Raw genomic sequence first — 16714 nt, forward strand, 5'->3', positions numbered from 1 at the left:
CTTGGATTTAGCGCATTTTTCAATCTGCAGGGGCGCCGAGCAGAGCGAACATCAGAGAGCACAAGGTGTGTGTCGTGTGTGCGTGCATTTATTGATAGATTGCTAATGCTATGACATCACATCTGCATCGGTGCAGTTCTTTGTCATAAATGCATTGCAGTTTACATAATGTAATGTTACTGGAGCATTGGGAGCACACGGGACGGCTCGGTTTCTCATCCAATACCAATACGTTTCGCTGCGTTCACCTTCAGCCCTTGTGTGATAGTTGTTTTTTATTCCTACAAAAATGAAGTGATTAACACCCATGAAAACATACTTTAGATTCAGAAAACGATCATGATTTATTTTAATTTACTTTTTACAATTACAGACATATTATAATAATGTATTTTGACATTACATTATGCAGCCATGCACAGAAATGACACACATCATTGTCTGAAAGCACTAGATGGCCCAGAGAGAGAATGTGGAGTTATTTTGTTTTGTATTATTAAATATAGTTTTGTATTAAGTAATAATGAATCAGGAGGAGTGTCATGATACATAAATTAGAGTAAGCGTAGAGTAAAGGGATATTTGATTTTCTTGATTTATACTATTTATACTAGATTTGTACTTGATTTATAGAAGTGGCAAATTGATAATTCATGTTGTTATTTTTAATAAATAGAAATAAATATAGAACAGATTAATCATATTGCCAATAGACAATTACATTAATACATGGTTTGTCTATATTCTTAATGAATATTAGCTGGTTAGTTAAAATACTTAAAATTACATCAATTTTCATGGGGTGACTTTATGAATATCCAACCGTATTGTTGATTATAAAGGCTAAAAAGCTAAAAAACTAAAATAATTTATATTTCATTGTAGATGGATATACGAACATTTTTTCTTGTCCTGCGGGAGTAGGTCTGCAAATGAGCAACAGTCAGGTGAGAATAGAACGTAGACAGCCTCTCACACACACAATACCACTGTGTTCCCAAGATTCATTTCAGTCATTGAACCCTGACATTGTTTTAATTGTCTGCCAATTTCCCTGTACATTTTATAAGAAAAAGCAGTGGTATCGTCAAAGGATAAACACAAATGTCCTGACTCCTGACATTATTGACACTCAACAAGAAATTATTAGTGTGTTTGTACAGTGAATGAATCAGGAGGTCTTTATTGTAATAAAAAAAAAAAAAAAAAAAAAAAAAAAATCAACATTCCCTATTTTCTAGTGGTCACATCCAATAATTATTTTTTTATTACAGTGTTGTATATGGCTCAGTCAGTACTCCTACTCCCATATATGAAATACAGGGAATACAATGGAATAGTGGATTGCAGTAAGGTTAGTAGCATACCACCCTACCCTAATAGTCAAATAATATTTTTTTAATCATACCCTTATTGGGGGCTGAGCCCCCCTAAAATCAAAATCCTAGAATCGCCCCTGGTCGAAGACATATGAAACTAGGGCTGCACGCTATATATCGCATGAGATTGTCACGCGCATTTCGTCAGTAAAGCCGGTTCCCTGATTACCGCTAAATCGCCATCACCTGCTTTCAAATGGAGCGGCATTTAATAGACAGAGCCGTAGATCACTGAAAAGCCACGCAATATCGCGTTCATTATCGAACGCGATTCATCTGCGATATGAACGCGATATTGCGTGGCTTTTCAGTGATCTACAGTGGCATTCACATTCATTTTCTAACCCCTAGCCCTGCTTATTCAAACCATTGCATCTAATATAGTGACACCATTAGGGTATGGGTTACAAACATGTGTGTTTGTGAGCCAACATTAGTGCTCTGCTTCCTCTCAGATGGGTTCAGTAGCCTGTGCTTGACTTGAGCTGTCTGTTCCTCTCCAGTCCCTGATGCAGAAGGCCTTGTCCCCTCTCACTGCACTCCCAGCATTCAGCCTGATGTGTAAATGAGAAAATACCCCTCATAGTACTGATCACTTTCATCTACCAAGGATCTGATAAACATTTTTTTTTTCTTTTTATTTCTGATAAACATTCAGTATTTTTTTTCTTGGAAGATACTTTGCTATTGAAGCGACTGCCAAGAACATTTATGTTCATTTTATTATGACCAGCAGATAACTACAATGTGCCAATCAAGTCCTGGGACAACCACGAAATGCCAATAAAAACACAATGCCAGTATAGTCCTGATGTAATCGGTACAGTAAAGTAGACATTGGCACAAGACCTGTTTACACAGAAATCCAATTTGGTTTTCATATCCAATCTTTATGACTGACTGTTACTGGTCACCTCACATTAAACTATATGAAAAAAAAGTGAGCGAAAAAGACTGTATTGCACCTATATTGTGCACTTCAGACAATATTAAGTACTTTACTGAATGACTGAAAAGTGTACATGAAATATATGGATTTCAAATCACATAGATATGTGACAGGTTTGTAAACATTAGATTAAATCTTTTTTTTTTTAAATGTATTTATTTTTGCTGCCTGTCTGAACAAAGCAACCTAGTCAAAGTATAGTTGAAATATTTAGTGCTAGGTATTTTAAGTTTCAGGTTTGTACTTGAGAGACTTTAAAAATGAAGCACCTCAATGAATTGTGCAGTTGTAGCTCTTTTTTTCTATATTGATTTTCAAATAGGATTTATACTTATTGAGTCTTACAACAATCAAAAATGGTATTTTATTGCCATTGATCTAACCAGCCTGCAGGGAGTCTTACTGGCTCCTGTGTTCCTGCTTCTGTGTGTGTGTGTGTGTGTGTGTGTGTGTGTGTGTGTGTGTGTGTGTGTGTGTGTGTGTGTGTGTGTGTGTGTGTGTGTGTGTGGTTAAGCTGGGCCAGTGTTCTCTGATTGGCCATCAGTGTACTTGTATGAATTAAAGCCTGGCATATCAACTTAAGCGGTAGAATGCACATTTCTGGTTGCCAGCTGTGATGGGGGCCTTTATGCGACATCCTGCCCTGCAAATGCTCAAACACACACATACACTTTGAGATCTTGTTTTGCCCCAGCAATAAGTCTTCATCTTCTTTGATTAAGATCAATAAACTGCCCTACAGTACAGTGTACTACTGGTATTTAGATATAATAGAGCACCATTGTCACTGCTAAAAGACTATCATTAAACAGTGTTTAGATGTCTGCACATTGCATTGTGTTGATGAAGCACACTGCCATTTAAAGCTAATTACATTATAGAAGCCCTTTAGTCCTAATTTGCGGTTTTCAGATGTTCACAGCATTGTTGATGTGTTTTATAGCATTGTTTATATGTGTGTATGCATTATACATATATATTGTATATTATGTATGATGGATTTTATTTTTATGTATGTTTTATTTTATTTTAACCCTGGACTAATTCAATATTTTTCTTTTTCCTAACCCACTTTTTCCATCTTGATCCTTTCCAAGCTGTGAGTGACTAACAAAAAGTGCTTCCTCAGTGTGAAATGGCTTCATTGGTGGTCATTGTTGTGAGATGTTACTGTCTTTACCAGTGACACACTTCTCTTTTCTTTTATTTATTTATTTATTTATTTATTTGGAAAGATTCCGCTAGCTGTGGTGTTTTTGTTTGTTTTTTGGAGACATTGAGGCTGTAAAGGGCTGTTGAATTGGAAATGGCATTTCTGCATATCAGCACTTTCGACCTTGGCAATACAGCATGAATCAAATTGTAATTTAAATTTACATTTGGATTGTTTGTTATGGCCTCCTTTCAAGAGGCTGCAATAATCTATCTTAATAGTCAAAGCAAAATAAAGTGGCAAAGCCAGCTTCAGCTGTTTTAAGGGAGCTCTCTGCAGGACTGCTTACAGCATGCTCCATCTCCTATTTGATTTTGCTTTTTTAATTTGAGCTAAATTCAATTTAGAAGTCATTAGTGATTAAACTGGCTAAAGTCATCGCTAAAGCACAAAATGTATGAGAGAGAGAGAGAGAGAGAGAGAGAGAGAGAGAGAAAGAAAGAATAGTTCCCGCAGTGAGTCTCTTCTTTTCACATCTGGCCTCTTTGCCCACTACAATCCATCTCAATTACTGGGGAAAAGTCCCTGCTGCACACGATTTCTATCTCTCTCTGTCTTTCTCTCTCCCCCTTTAACTTCCCTAATTAGTCTTTGTTTGTCATCTTTCTCTTTCTCCTCCTCACACCCTCCATCATCATCAGCATCATGGTTTATATTTCTGCTACCATGTAAAAAGGATTGGTGGCTGTTTTTTGAATGTAAAGCAGTGCTCTGATGAAAAGCTCTTTTTCTCTCTTAATGCCACTGTAGTCCGCAGCATGTCACTATGTAGTTTTGACTGTTTCGGCATAATAGTTTGAGACACAGAGTAATGGGGGATGCTTCAGGTGGCTTTGTTTATCTAATGCTGTCTCAATTTCTGTTGCTCTGAAATTATTCAAAGAGCTGGACAAGAGATGCCTGTTAGAGGAAGGATAGCGCTGTCCACTGAGAGAATGTCACCAGAAATGTCCCACTGTCTCATGTTTGTGTGTGTATGAGAATTATTATTATTATTTTTTTTTATAAATCGACTCTTTCTTAGTGTTTAGAATAATAGAAGTTTGAGGTAATTAGGAAAAATGTCCAGGACACATTCAAGCCAAAAAAAAAAAAAAAAAAAAAGGATTCAGAAATACTGCATAGGAAAAATAGATTTTTTTATTCTTGTCATGATAATAAAGCACATTTCTCCCCAAATTGACCATTTGCAAAGATGGTCAATTGTTGGTCAATGGTTTAAAAGTTACTTCTGTGTGAGCTATGCTTCATACAGCTACACTATTGACAACTTTTGGCAAAATATTGCAGATCGTACCTTAAAAGCTGTTCTAGGGCTGCACGATTAACGGAAATTAAGGCGAAATCATGATTTGGCTTGGTGAGATTATGAAATCGCAAAGGCTGCCATTTTTAATTAAATAAATATACAGGTGCATCTCAATAAATTAGAATGTCGTGGAAAAGTTCATTTATTTCAGTAATTCAACTCAAATTGTGGAACTCGTGTATTAAATAAATTCGTTACACACAGACTGAAGTACTTTAAGTCTTTGTTTTTTTTTTTTTAATTGTGGTGATTTTGGCTCACATTTAACAAAAACCCACCAATTCGCAATCTCAAAAAATTTGAATACTTCATAAGATCAATAAAAAAAGGATATTTTAAACAGAAATGCCAGGCTTCTGAAAAGTATTCATTTCTATGCACTCAATACTTGGTTGGGCCTCCTTTTCCATGAATTACTGCATCAATGCAGCCTGTGGCACTGCTCAGGTGTAATGGAAGCCCAGGTTGCTTTGATAGCAGCCTTCAGGTCATCTGCATTGTTGGGTCTGGTGTCTCTCATCTTCCTCTTGACAATACCCTATAGATTCTCTATGGGGTTCAGGTCAGGCGAGTTTGCTGGCCAATCAAGCTCAGTGACACCATGGTCATTGAACCAGCTTTTGGTACCTTTGGCAGTGTGGGTAGGTGCCAAAGCCAGCTGGAAAATTAAATCAGCATCTCCATAAAGCTTGTCAGCAGAAGGAAGCCTGAAGTGCTCTAAAATTTCCTGGTAGATGGCTGTGTTGACTGTGGACTTCAGAAAACACAGTGGACCAACACTAGCAGATGACATGGCAGCCCAAATCATCACTGACTGTGGAAACTTCACACTGGACTTCAAGCAACATGGTTTCTGTGCCTCTCCACTCTTCCTCCAGACTCTGGGACCTTGATTTCCAAATGAAATGCAAAATTTACTTTCATCTGAAAAGAGGACTTTGGACCACTGAGCAACAGTCCAGTTTGTTTTCTCCTTAGCCCAGTAAGACGCTTCTGACGTTGTCTTTGGTTCAGAAGAGGCTTGGTACATGGAATGTGACAGTTGTAGGCCAATTCCTGAAGACGTCTGTGTGCGGTTGCTCTTGATGCACTGATTCCAGCTTCAGTCCACTCCTTTTGAAGCTCTCCTAAGTTCTTAAATCTGCTTTGCTGACAATCTTCTCAAGCCTGCGGTCATTCCTTTCACTTGTACACCTTTTCCTTCCTGTCAACTTTCCATGAATATGCTTTGGCATAGCACTCTGTGAACAGCCAGCTCTTTCAGCAATTACCCTCTGTGGCTTACCCTCATTGTAGAGGGTCTTGATGATCGTCTTCTGGACAATTTGTCAAGTCAGCAGACTTCCCCATGACTGCTGTTGGGATTTCTGACCTAAACCCAGTATTTATACCCTGAGAATGGTAATTTAATAGAACTTGAATTTAAATATTCTAATAATTTGAGATACTGATTTTTTATTTTATTTTGATGAGCAGCAAGCTGTAATCATCAAAATGAAAACAAAAAAAAGTCTTAAAATATATTACTTTGTCTAATAAATCTAGAATATATTTAAGTTTTAATTTTTGAATTAAATTACAGAAGAAAAAAATAACTTTTTCATGATATTCTAATTTATTGAGATGCACCTGTATGTGTAGCGTGTTTTATTGTGAAACACAACACTGGTCAGAGCAGATCGCTCGGTTCTCTGCTTCATCTCTGCAAGTGCTGTGAGTTTAAGTCACTTATAAAGTACATTTTAAAAAGCAACGTGCCAAATATCTTTCCAAACTTATGACAAGTGTTTACCAACCTGTTGTCCAACAATAAGAGAACATTTAATGACATGTTTTTACTTCAAACTGAAATAACTTCCTTTTGTGTTCTGATCGTATGAGAATCAGAATGAGTCAAATATATTTTGTAGTATTCTATACAGTGATAAAGTCTGTCTATTAGCACTGCATTATAAATATACTTTATTCTTATGAAAATACACAAGATGGCTTGAACACATATATTGTCACAATTGTATATTTATTGTCCTCCAAGCTTCATCAGTCAAAATGTCTCTATCTGTGTTTTATTCTGCTGCAGTGATATCTGGAGGCATTTGTCCATATAAGGGATTTCCTGGAACATTTTCCTTTGGAACTTTTTGACTTTTATGAGTCTCACTTTTGGACTTTCTGCTTGAGGGCACCCAGCGTGAATGAAACAGACATTACATTACATGAGTACTCAATAATACTCATAATACTCTATTTTTGGTAAAAATAGGAAAAAATAAGACTTTTCTCTAAAGAAATTTGAAGTAAACATCCAAATCCATAAGTTTTTTTCTCCAGTGTGGGGAAGTGAACAGGTTTTTTTTTTTTTTTTTTTTTTTTTTTTTTTCTCACACTGGATGCAAGGTTTCCTGACAAAATTAAGAAATGTTATCATATTTTTTTTATAATAAAAACTTAGACCTTTCTAATTATTTATAGTTATAGGTCCCCTTCATGTTAACATGTCAACCAGCAGTTTTCTGTAAAATCAAAAATAAATAATTATTATTATTAATAATAATAAATACTTGGTTTTGTATTTTATTGTGAAATAGTGTTATTACAATAGTAATATGTCTTATATTGTAATAAGCATAATCATTATAATTATTATTAACCTATTGATACATAAAAACATCATTTTTGGCCAAATTGTGCAGTCCTACAAACAAGGACAACAAACATTGTGCTCTTTTTTTTTAATTATTTTTGTTTGTTTGTTTGTTTTAAAAATTGCATTTTAAACTCCAATCGCAATATTAACCAGAAAAATCGCAGTTAGATTTCCCCCCCAAATTTTGTAGCCCGTACACGTTTTTATAATTTTAATGTTTTAATTTTTTTTAAATTATTTTTTGTTACTTTGTTCTCATCATTTTTTTGAAGACTTTGTGCAAATAATAATTTCTTTTTGATTCTTGATGTGAAATGTGACCTGGACATAAATTAGTTCTTGAAGACAATCAGTAGTCAGAGCAGCGACTCCAAATAGTTTCTGTGGTTATTGCGGTGTTGTAGCTATCAGACGAGCTCCATGTGTGCTTACTGGCATGGTCTCCAGAGGAGATCTGTGTGCAGAAAGTGGATGAATGTGAATAACAGCGTGAGAGAGAGAGAGAGCAAGAGGAAGGGAAAGAATGATTGAGATGCCCAACCCCCAGTAACACCAGGGAACCTGCTGTTGTCCCACTGTTTCCATGGCGATGAGGATGAGCTGTTTGTTCTAAGCTCAGAACCGTGTGAGATGTTAGACAGGGAATAATAATTTGTGGAATGAGAGAAAGTGAGGAAGAGGAGGTGAATGATGAAGATAGAGTGACGAGATGAGAGCAAGTAACCATGAGTCTGTGTATTACATTTTGAATGAAAGACATTTTCAGCCAATCACAGTGGCCTTGACCTTCTCCTGCAAGCTCCATTGTTAGTGCTGGAAATAAACGGCTGCTTTAGAGCTGTTTGAGTAGTGGCATCTAATTTGAATGAAGCTCTCATCTGTGTCTCAAGAGCCCAAAAGGAGCTGAACCCAATGTGATGGAGAGGTCACAGTGTAAACACAAGCACTCTGTCTATGTCTTATACACACATACACATGCACAACCCTTTTAACAAAAGAATACACTCCCCCAGTCATTTTCATTCCTCTAGTTTTCTCATTCCCCATTTTGAGTCCAAAACATATTTCAGTGCAGTTGACTCTTGACTCTAATTAATTCAAGCAATGTTCTGCTATTGGCACAGAATGTACGTACAGGTACGGCTTTATTCATTTGCGAGGTGTGCCTGTGACAGCAGAATGCAATCTCTAAATTGAACACAGCGAGTCATGTGATCTGGTGGTTGCTTTTAAACGAGCCAGAAGGATTTCTCGGCTGCCAGCTTTCCATGTGATATATCTGGAGTTGCCGAATGTCACCGTCTTCAGGGGCGGATTTACATTGACGCTGTTTTAATCCCCAGATTGTTCAATTTAATTAAAAAAGAGCATGCATTTCTCCCTAATGTGTCCCAAACTTGGATGTGTGGCCTCAAAAACACTCAGGTTTGGATTTGTAGACTGGTGTTCTAGGGATCGATACTAAGAGTTTCGGGGGAGGGGGGGAACACTGTTGTAGAACATTACTACTGTACTGTACTTAAAAGTGAGAGGAGTTGGTTAGAATTCATTAGAGAGAAAAAAAAAAGGTGGATGGTAAACGTTGGTTTACACCCCCTCTGAACAAATACAAAAGATGTATTTTCTTTATGATCACTAATACTATTCATGGAAAGAAAAGATGGCAAATCTAAAATGTATTAAACATATACATAATAAAAACTGAGAAATATATGTCATTAATAGCCATAAAATAAGTAAATTAGCCAATTTTGTTTAAATTAAGGATTGCAGAAATGAGTACACCCTAGATTTAATTCAACAAATGTATAATATTTTAATACTTAGTATGCCCTCCATATTTTTTAAATATACTTCTCTGACCCTTCTTGGCACGGAGTGTACAAGTTCATGACAAATTGTCACATCTGTCCAGTTTAACCCCTGGATGATGAGCTCCTTAAATGCCCTGATCTTTAATGGGGAGTGTTGCTCAACTCGTCTCTACAGAATCCCCCACAGGTGCTCAAGAGTGTTAAGACTGAGTGCAATACATGTCCACAGAAGGTTTTCACCTTGGGAGAATGCACATCCTCATTGTTATGTTAAAATATGCCCAACAATGCAGGGAATGAGGAAAGGGTAACATCTTCTGTTTCAAGTTTGTGTATTAAATTACACAGTGGTGTGGGAATTCATGACAGCATTGATAAAGCATAACTCCCTTCAGCACTCATACATCCCTATATAAGAGCTTTACTACCACTGAACTTTACTATGGGAACCAGGCACTTCTCATTGTACTCCTTCTCTAGCAACACCATAACATTTTGGATGCTGTTAGATCCAAAATGATTGATTTGGTCTCATGAAACCAGAGTTGATTCCCAGAATCTATATTTTGTAAATATGGGCTTTGGAATTATGGCTATAACAAACTTTATTGTGCTTTGGCTACAGTAGGTAGTTCCAGTGAGAACAGCAACCATGCATGTAATTTCTGCAGGCTGCATCTTACTCTGTGAGATAAACAGTAACTCTTTTCATAGCTTTTGCTGGCTCTGAGACACTCGCTTGGTATTTCTCCCGCTCTTTGTCTAGCAAAAAAATCCCTCATCACTAAATGAAAGCTTAAAATGAAGGCCTGATTATTTGAGGGGCCTTGTCACCAGTCCATTGTTTTTGAATTTCTGTGTTACTTTTGCTATATTTTCACACTTAAAACAATGATTTGGTAATCCTCTTGTACCACTGTCCTCTTTTATGCCAAAAAAAAGTCTCCAGTTCTCTCCCAAGTGCTTCCATTTGTTGTCAGCATTAAGTCTGAGAATGATTCAGTGGGCTATATGACACTTTTAATTGTCAAGAAATTATTTCTCTTTAAATGTTTTGTTTCAACATACTTACCTGTTGATCAAACATTGCCTTAAACTTACACCAGAAAATGTCATTTTATTTAGGGTGTACTCATTTTTGCTACACAACATTATATCACCTTGATAAGAAAATCTTATTTTCCTGAATTTTCCTTTGGTAATTGATTAAGCAGACTTACTGGAAAATTTATATCTCTAAGTAACTGAGTAATTGCTGACTTTCAGAAGTTTCAGAGGGGGTGTACTCATTTATGCTTTTATATATATATTTAATATTAGGGCTGGGCGATATATCGCATATGACCCGATTGTTCATTTTAAATTAATATTCATGATGGATCAGCATCTAAGGTTCCTTGTGTAATGCACAGTATTAGATGAGAAATATTTTCTTTCATATGAGCAAAATGACGTTTGACTGAAATAAATTAATTTAATCAAATCAGAATCATATCAAATCAACAGTTTGTGAAACAGAATCTAATCGAACCATGTACCATTTTTTTGTACCACAAACATTCACAACATTCCTCCCTGCAGGCACCCAACCATGCAGATGCATAACCCCGAGTCGAGTTTCCCCATAACCTACTCGAAGATGCCTTTTTAGGATGTGTGCTAGCTGTTCCAGAGGATGTTTTTTACCTGATAAGAGTGCCCCCCCCTAACAGGATTATAGCCATGACAAGGACAGTGATGGTTCTGTAATTTTATTAGATGGAAGCGAATCTGCAGCAAGGTGCAGGTCATCACTTTAGAGAGAGACAACACAAGCTGCCCAAGAGTTCAGCTTCTGAATACCATCTGAAGCTCAATGATACTGTTGGTACTCTGGTACTAGAGTGGGTGTGAGCAGAATCGATTTACTACACATCCACCGCACCAAGAATGAATGGACAAATCTTTCGTGTGGAAATTGTGAGGGTAGTTTTTCTTTTCTTCACATGGTTTTTATGCTATATGATTATACTAGTGTGTGTGTGTGTGTGTGTTTGTCTTTGGGGGCTTGCAGTGAAGCTTTGTTGAGAGCAGTGTGTGTTGTATGTTGATATAGAAGGAGTCACTTCGCTCTGTCTTCCTCTCTGAGGGGTAAATGGGAAATCATTACAAAGCCTGGAAAGTGTCCAGAAAGGGGTTTCCACGGCAACAGAACCACCATTCCCATCCGTCCCTCCCTGTCTCCCTCTTTCTTTCCCTCCCTTTTAGAGAGTGATGTGTAAGTGTGCCATGTCCTCATTCTAGGACCTTTAGTCACTCACATAGCCTTGATGATCATTATTATGTTTATGGATACATCATATTGCGTTACATATTGAACTCATCTCGAACGGTATAGAATAAAGGTGATGAGCCATAAACCTTCATGAGTGTATATGTGATGATGTGTACGTGGATGATGCTTTACACTTTCAGAAGTATGCACACACCTTCATAAATATGCATTTAAATCAAGATGATGGGCCACACACCTTCATTAGTATGTATGTGAGGGATGCTACACTTGAGAAATATGCCTTGAAGTCATTTGCAGGCATTGCAGCGGACAGTGGGTGTATTCGTTCTATTTATATCTAATAGCAAATGCTATATGATCACAGTTTCCTTCTTAATTGAGGCAAGTAGACCCCACGTTCTCCATGATTGTGTCAGGAGAACATTTGTGCTTATCACACAAACCGGCAGGAGAAAATGAGAAATCTTGGACTCTCTCCAGACACACGACACGGACATCAGTTCAACCACACATGAGCCCGGTTGAAATCTTTTCACTTACTTGACCATCCTGCTGACATCACCAGAGGCCTGCTGATGTCGTTACTGCAGCCGGAACAATAGTATCAAGCAGCAGCTTGTCTGTTGTGGAGTCTGTTGAGTAGAAGTGATTTGACAGATTGTGGTGCATGTTCTTGTGTTTTCTGATTTTGATTTGATCATTTTTGGCCTTCTGGACTTTTTTATTTTTTTTTTTGTGCTAGATGCTCAGCTTATGAATATTTTCATTGCACCCTCAGGGCATCACGTAAAAAAGAAAAAACATCAGTTTGAGAGAATATAAGATGATGCGGATTATTGGTATAGAGCTGAGACGAGAAGATCCTCCGAGTGCAATACTGTAACTAGTTTTACTTGTTCAGTCTTTCTGTCAAAGGCATGTTGCAGCATTCAGCGGCTTTTATTTGATGTTATTAGATGGTGCACTCAATGAACACACTTATGTGCGTCTGTGTAGTTATGTATTTACATTTTGAGCACAAATTGTTTATTTGTTGGTTTTGTCCATTTTGTAGAAAATACACTAGTGTTCAGTTTTGGGGTTTCTGAAGGAAGACTCATTCATTTGATCAATACTACAGTAAAAACAGAAATATAAAAATTTAAAAATGACTGTTACCTAGTTTAATATATTTTGTAATTTATTACTGTGATAGCGAAGTTTGAATTTTCAGCCATTATTCCAGTCTTCAGTGTCACATGATCCTTCAGAAATCATTCTAATACAGTGATTTGGCGATCAAAAATCATTTCTTATTATTAATTTTCAAATTAGTTATGCTATTTAATGTTTTTTCAGGATTTTTTTTTTGGATGAATAGGAAGTTCAATAGTTCAATTAAGTTCAATTTATTTGAACTTGTAGCATTACATCTTTACTGACAGACACTTTTTATCAATCTAACGTGTCCTTGTTGAATAAAAGTATTAATTTATTTTAAAAAAAAATCTTACCCACCCCCAAATTTTTAACGGTAGGATTCTTTAACTAAATACAGTTCAGTTACATTAATAGTTCTCATGTGCATTCTTTCAGTGCTAAATTTCTGTGATAGTGTTTCAACGCACTACAACACTGCTACTGCAACACTGCTGCTGAATCAATAGCGCAATTGATTCTTAGGATGACTTTTATGCAATGGTCATGTTTCAAAACCATACAGAACAACCAGTGTAATGACTCATATGAGTCGGTCCTTTGTAGTGAATCAGAACCATACAGCATGACCTATAGTCCAAGGATTATAGCGAAGGCATTTTTTGCTGTGTATTTGTAGTAAATCAAAACCATACAATGCCACCTGTGGTTAGATGATTCCCATACAAATGACTCATATGAACTGATTCTTTTTAAATAATCAAAAACAAACACATTTGTTTGTTTTGCAATGGAATTGCATTGGATTTCAAAAAAATCTTCCTCAAAATGGCAAAAAATAATTAGTGGATCATCAAAACTGTGCCATTTATTCTTTCTTTTGCACATATAAATGCTCTATCTCTTTCTCTTTCAACCTCTCTCTTTCTTTGTTTGGGGAGGGGGGGCAGCGGTGTATTACTGCTATGCAAACCATTCAGTGTGATTTAAAGGGGGGTATCACACACAGTTTCTGCAAATTTCATGTTATTCTTGAGTACCTATAGATTAGTAGTGCATTCTTCATATCTCTAAAAAGTCTTTAGTATTATCATATTTATAAAAGATACATATGCTGTACCGAGTATTTCCGAAAACAGCCGAGCGCCTGGAGCCGTGTCCTGTGAGCGGAGCTAGAGTGACGAGCTGTCACGAGCACGCACAGCTTTTGTGTAGAGATCGGCTGCAAGCTATCAATGGTCAGCTAAACAAATATATTTAAACACACACAATACAACATCGCACTATCCCTGGATAACTTTTGAATCACTATAGTGAATGATGAATAATGAATTTATGAATTCACTATGCTCGTGTTGTTTACATTATATGCACTTAGGCGCATATTGCCAACAAAACAGACGTTTGATGCCGTTTTACTCACCACCTGCGGTTCCGACTCATGACGGGGATCATTATCGCTGTGACCGCTCCATCTTTCAGTTTCAAATGATCTGTAAATCCAGCGTAGAACTGGGCCTTGTTTATGAAACCATAAGCACCGATCTTGAGGGCTCAAGCAGCCAAGGAAAAACACGAGATATTCGCCATAATTTTTTATTAACCAATAAAAAATTGATTGCAACTATCAGTTTACAAAACTCTCAGCTCCACTTAACGCTAAGTTCTTTGGGAAGCAAGGTTATCTTTCCCTCACGACCAAAAACACACTTCTTTGGTGACATTGTTGATTTCGTGCAGTCCTGCGACCTGTGCAGCGTTGCTGACGACTTCCGTAAACCCAACGTTTTTTTTTTTTCTCTCGTTCTGGTCGACGTGTGCACGCGCTCTTCCGGGAGAAGAAATTCTGACCTTGTTGACATCACTCAGGCACATACTCGAAAAAAAGATCCCGAATCCTGTAAGGATTTGGAAGAGAATTTTTGGCACAGAAATACTCCGTCATTCGTCTAACCCGTGTTTTGAAACTTTGGCCATGTTTAGCATGAGAATCCAACTCTTTAACAGTGTAAATAGCATTATACCCCCCCTTTAAAGACTGTCACCCACAGCACACTCATACTCTGCAGACCACATTCACAACACACTCAGTATGCAAACCGCTACAAGTTTAGTTCCTAAACTGCAAGTTCCCAAACCGCACTGTGTTTGATCCTGCACTGACAATTTGTGTTCCCTCAGATTTTTCCTAATAGTCCAGTTTCAGGAGACTGGACTTAAGCTGAATCGGGTCCTCCGAGTCAAACAAGTTGTCATTTGTGGTGTTTGTGATATGGGCTGTATGACATGTACATATATTAGACCGAGCAGCTGTACCCTGGTAATTGACTGAAGGGCTCTCTCTCCTCTCATAGCGCTGCTGACTGAGCTAAAAGGCTTTAGTGGCTAATGTCAGTGAGTGGTGCGTCTTAATCCTGTTGAGAGCGCAGCCGAGGGTGAAATCCTTCTTTGATTATTGCTTGCTATCGTTGCCTCTTTCCAGAAAACAATTTCTCCACAGACTCAACTGCACAGGCAGGAAATCACCGGCAAGGCTTCCCACCCAGGGCACAATATGTTCTCTATTGCACCTCTGGAGGTGTAAGGAAAATGGGATTGATGGTTGCAGATGTTTTATGACTGCTATGTAACACGGATATCGTCAAATAAAGCTATAAAACACTGATCCGCATAACTATATTATCAAATTCATGAGTACTGTAAACTGTAACATGATTTTTTGAAGTTTTAAATAACACAAAGATTATTAGAATACAATGTACAAGAAAGTATTTCAATTTTCTACATCAAAATCTATTTTACTTGGCATTTATTTGTAATTGTTTGTGAAATTGCAATTTCTGAGTAAAATTGTTTCTACACCTTTTTTTTTTTTTTTTTTTTTTTCAATGTAGTTTGACCCTCTGCAGTTGAACTTGCTCAAAAACACTAACCTGCTCTCCAGATGTGCTATAAATATACTGAGAGTCAGTAGGGAGCCCTAATTCAGGCACAGAGCTGAAAATATTATGGGAAAATTCTCAATGGGGACTCGTATATGATGTGGATGGTTCAAACGGTAGCAGGTGATAATGTAGGCTGTGTGTGTGTGTGTGTGTGTGTGTGTCTGACAATATCTGTGGCATGCTGTCATTTACCACAGACAAACATTCTGACTCATCCCTCGGTACATACATTTTCATAATATGTGAGTCATCTGTGAGTATAAAGGTAAACATTTGAGTAGCTGTTCACGATAGAGAGTTTCTATAATTTCTAATATCAGAAGAACTAAGAACAGTGGCAAAAATGGCCCATTTCAAATTGAAAGAGTCAGAGGGTGGGAAAATGGTCATAAAAGATTGATTAAATTGCTAATATTATATGTGAGCCTCGGGGGGGAAAGAAATTACACCTTAGCTTGAGTTACATCATGTTATATTTATATATCCATCCTTAAAATGAGTTTATCCAAATAATGTGTGTATTTATATATATATATATATATATATATATATATATATATATATATATATATATATATATATATATATATATATATATATATATATTAGGGCAAAATAATTTCGATTAATTAATCTGAGAAAAAAATAATGCGTTAAAAAAAATAACGCAGATTAATCCATTCCGTAATGACCTTTGAACCTGGAGTCGTTCTAGCCAGAGCCATATAGAGCCATCTCTCTATGGCTCTGGTTCTAGCCACCATTCGACTGTATGAAGGAGGGAGATGTTTGCTGCGCTGATGGACAGAACGAGCAGAGCTCCTCCCTCGTGCGCACAAGCTCTCTCTGTCTTCAAAGTAAGCACCGTCTTTGCACTCTCTCTACCTCACACATAATAATCTAAATCAACTGACACAATGCTAAAAGTTCGTAAGACCGAATCCATGTTTCACGAGGCGCATTCGGAGAATGTTTTTCCTGAATAACCGCTGGGTGTGAATAGTGCTCAAAAGAACGTCACCTCATCTTCTCTGACAGGCGCCCTG

The 16714-nt window shown here is 37.1% G+C and overlaps 1 protein-coding gene across 3 annotated transcripts in view; it reads left to right on the top strand.

Moving 5' to 3' along the window:
• Nucleotides 1-16714, top strand: part of fam189a1 (family with sequence similarity 189 member A1) — a 143509-nt gene that overhangs the window by 41800 nt on the left and 84995 nt on the right. Inside the window, exons 1-2 of one of the 3 annotated variants that reach the window (XM_048184366.1) lie at nt 39-65; nt 886-947. The exons of the other annotated variants lie outside the window; for them this stretch is intronic. Of the exons in view, the coding sequence (XP_048040323.1) occupies nt 933-947 (15 nt within the window). The 5' untranslated portion in view covers nt 39-65; nt 886-932. Of the gene's footprint in view, nt 1-38; nt 66-885; nt 948-16714 lie in introns of those variants that run through there. 3 annotated transcript variants of the gene reach the window in all.

Source organism: Megalobrama amblycephala, linkage group LG3 (genome assembly GCF_018812025.1).
Source record: "Megalobrama amblycephala isolate DHTTF-2021 linkage group LG3, ASM1881202v1, whole genome shotgun sequence".
Taxonomy (NCBI): domain Eukaryota; kingdom Metazoa; phylum Chordata; class Actinopteri; order Cypriniformes; family Xenocyprididae; genus Megalobrama; species Megalobrama amblycephala.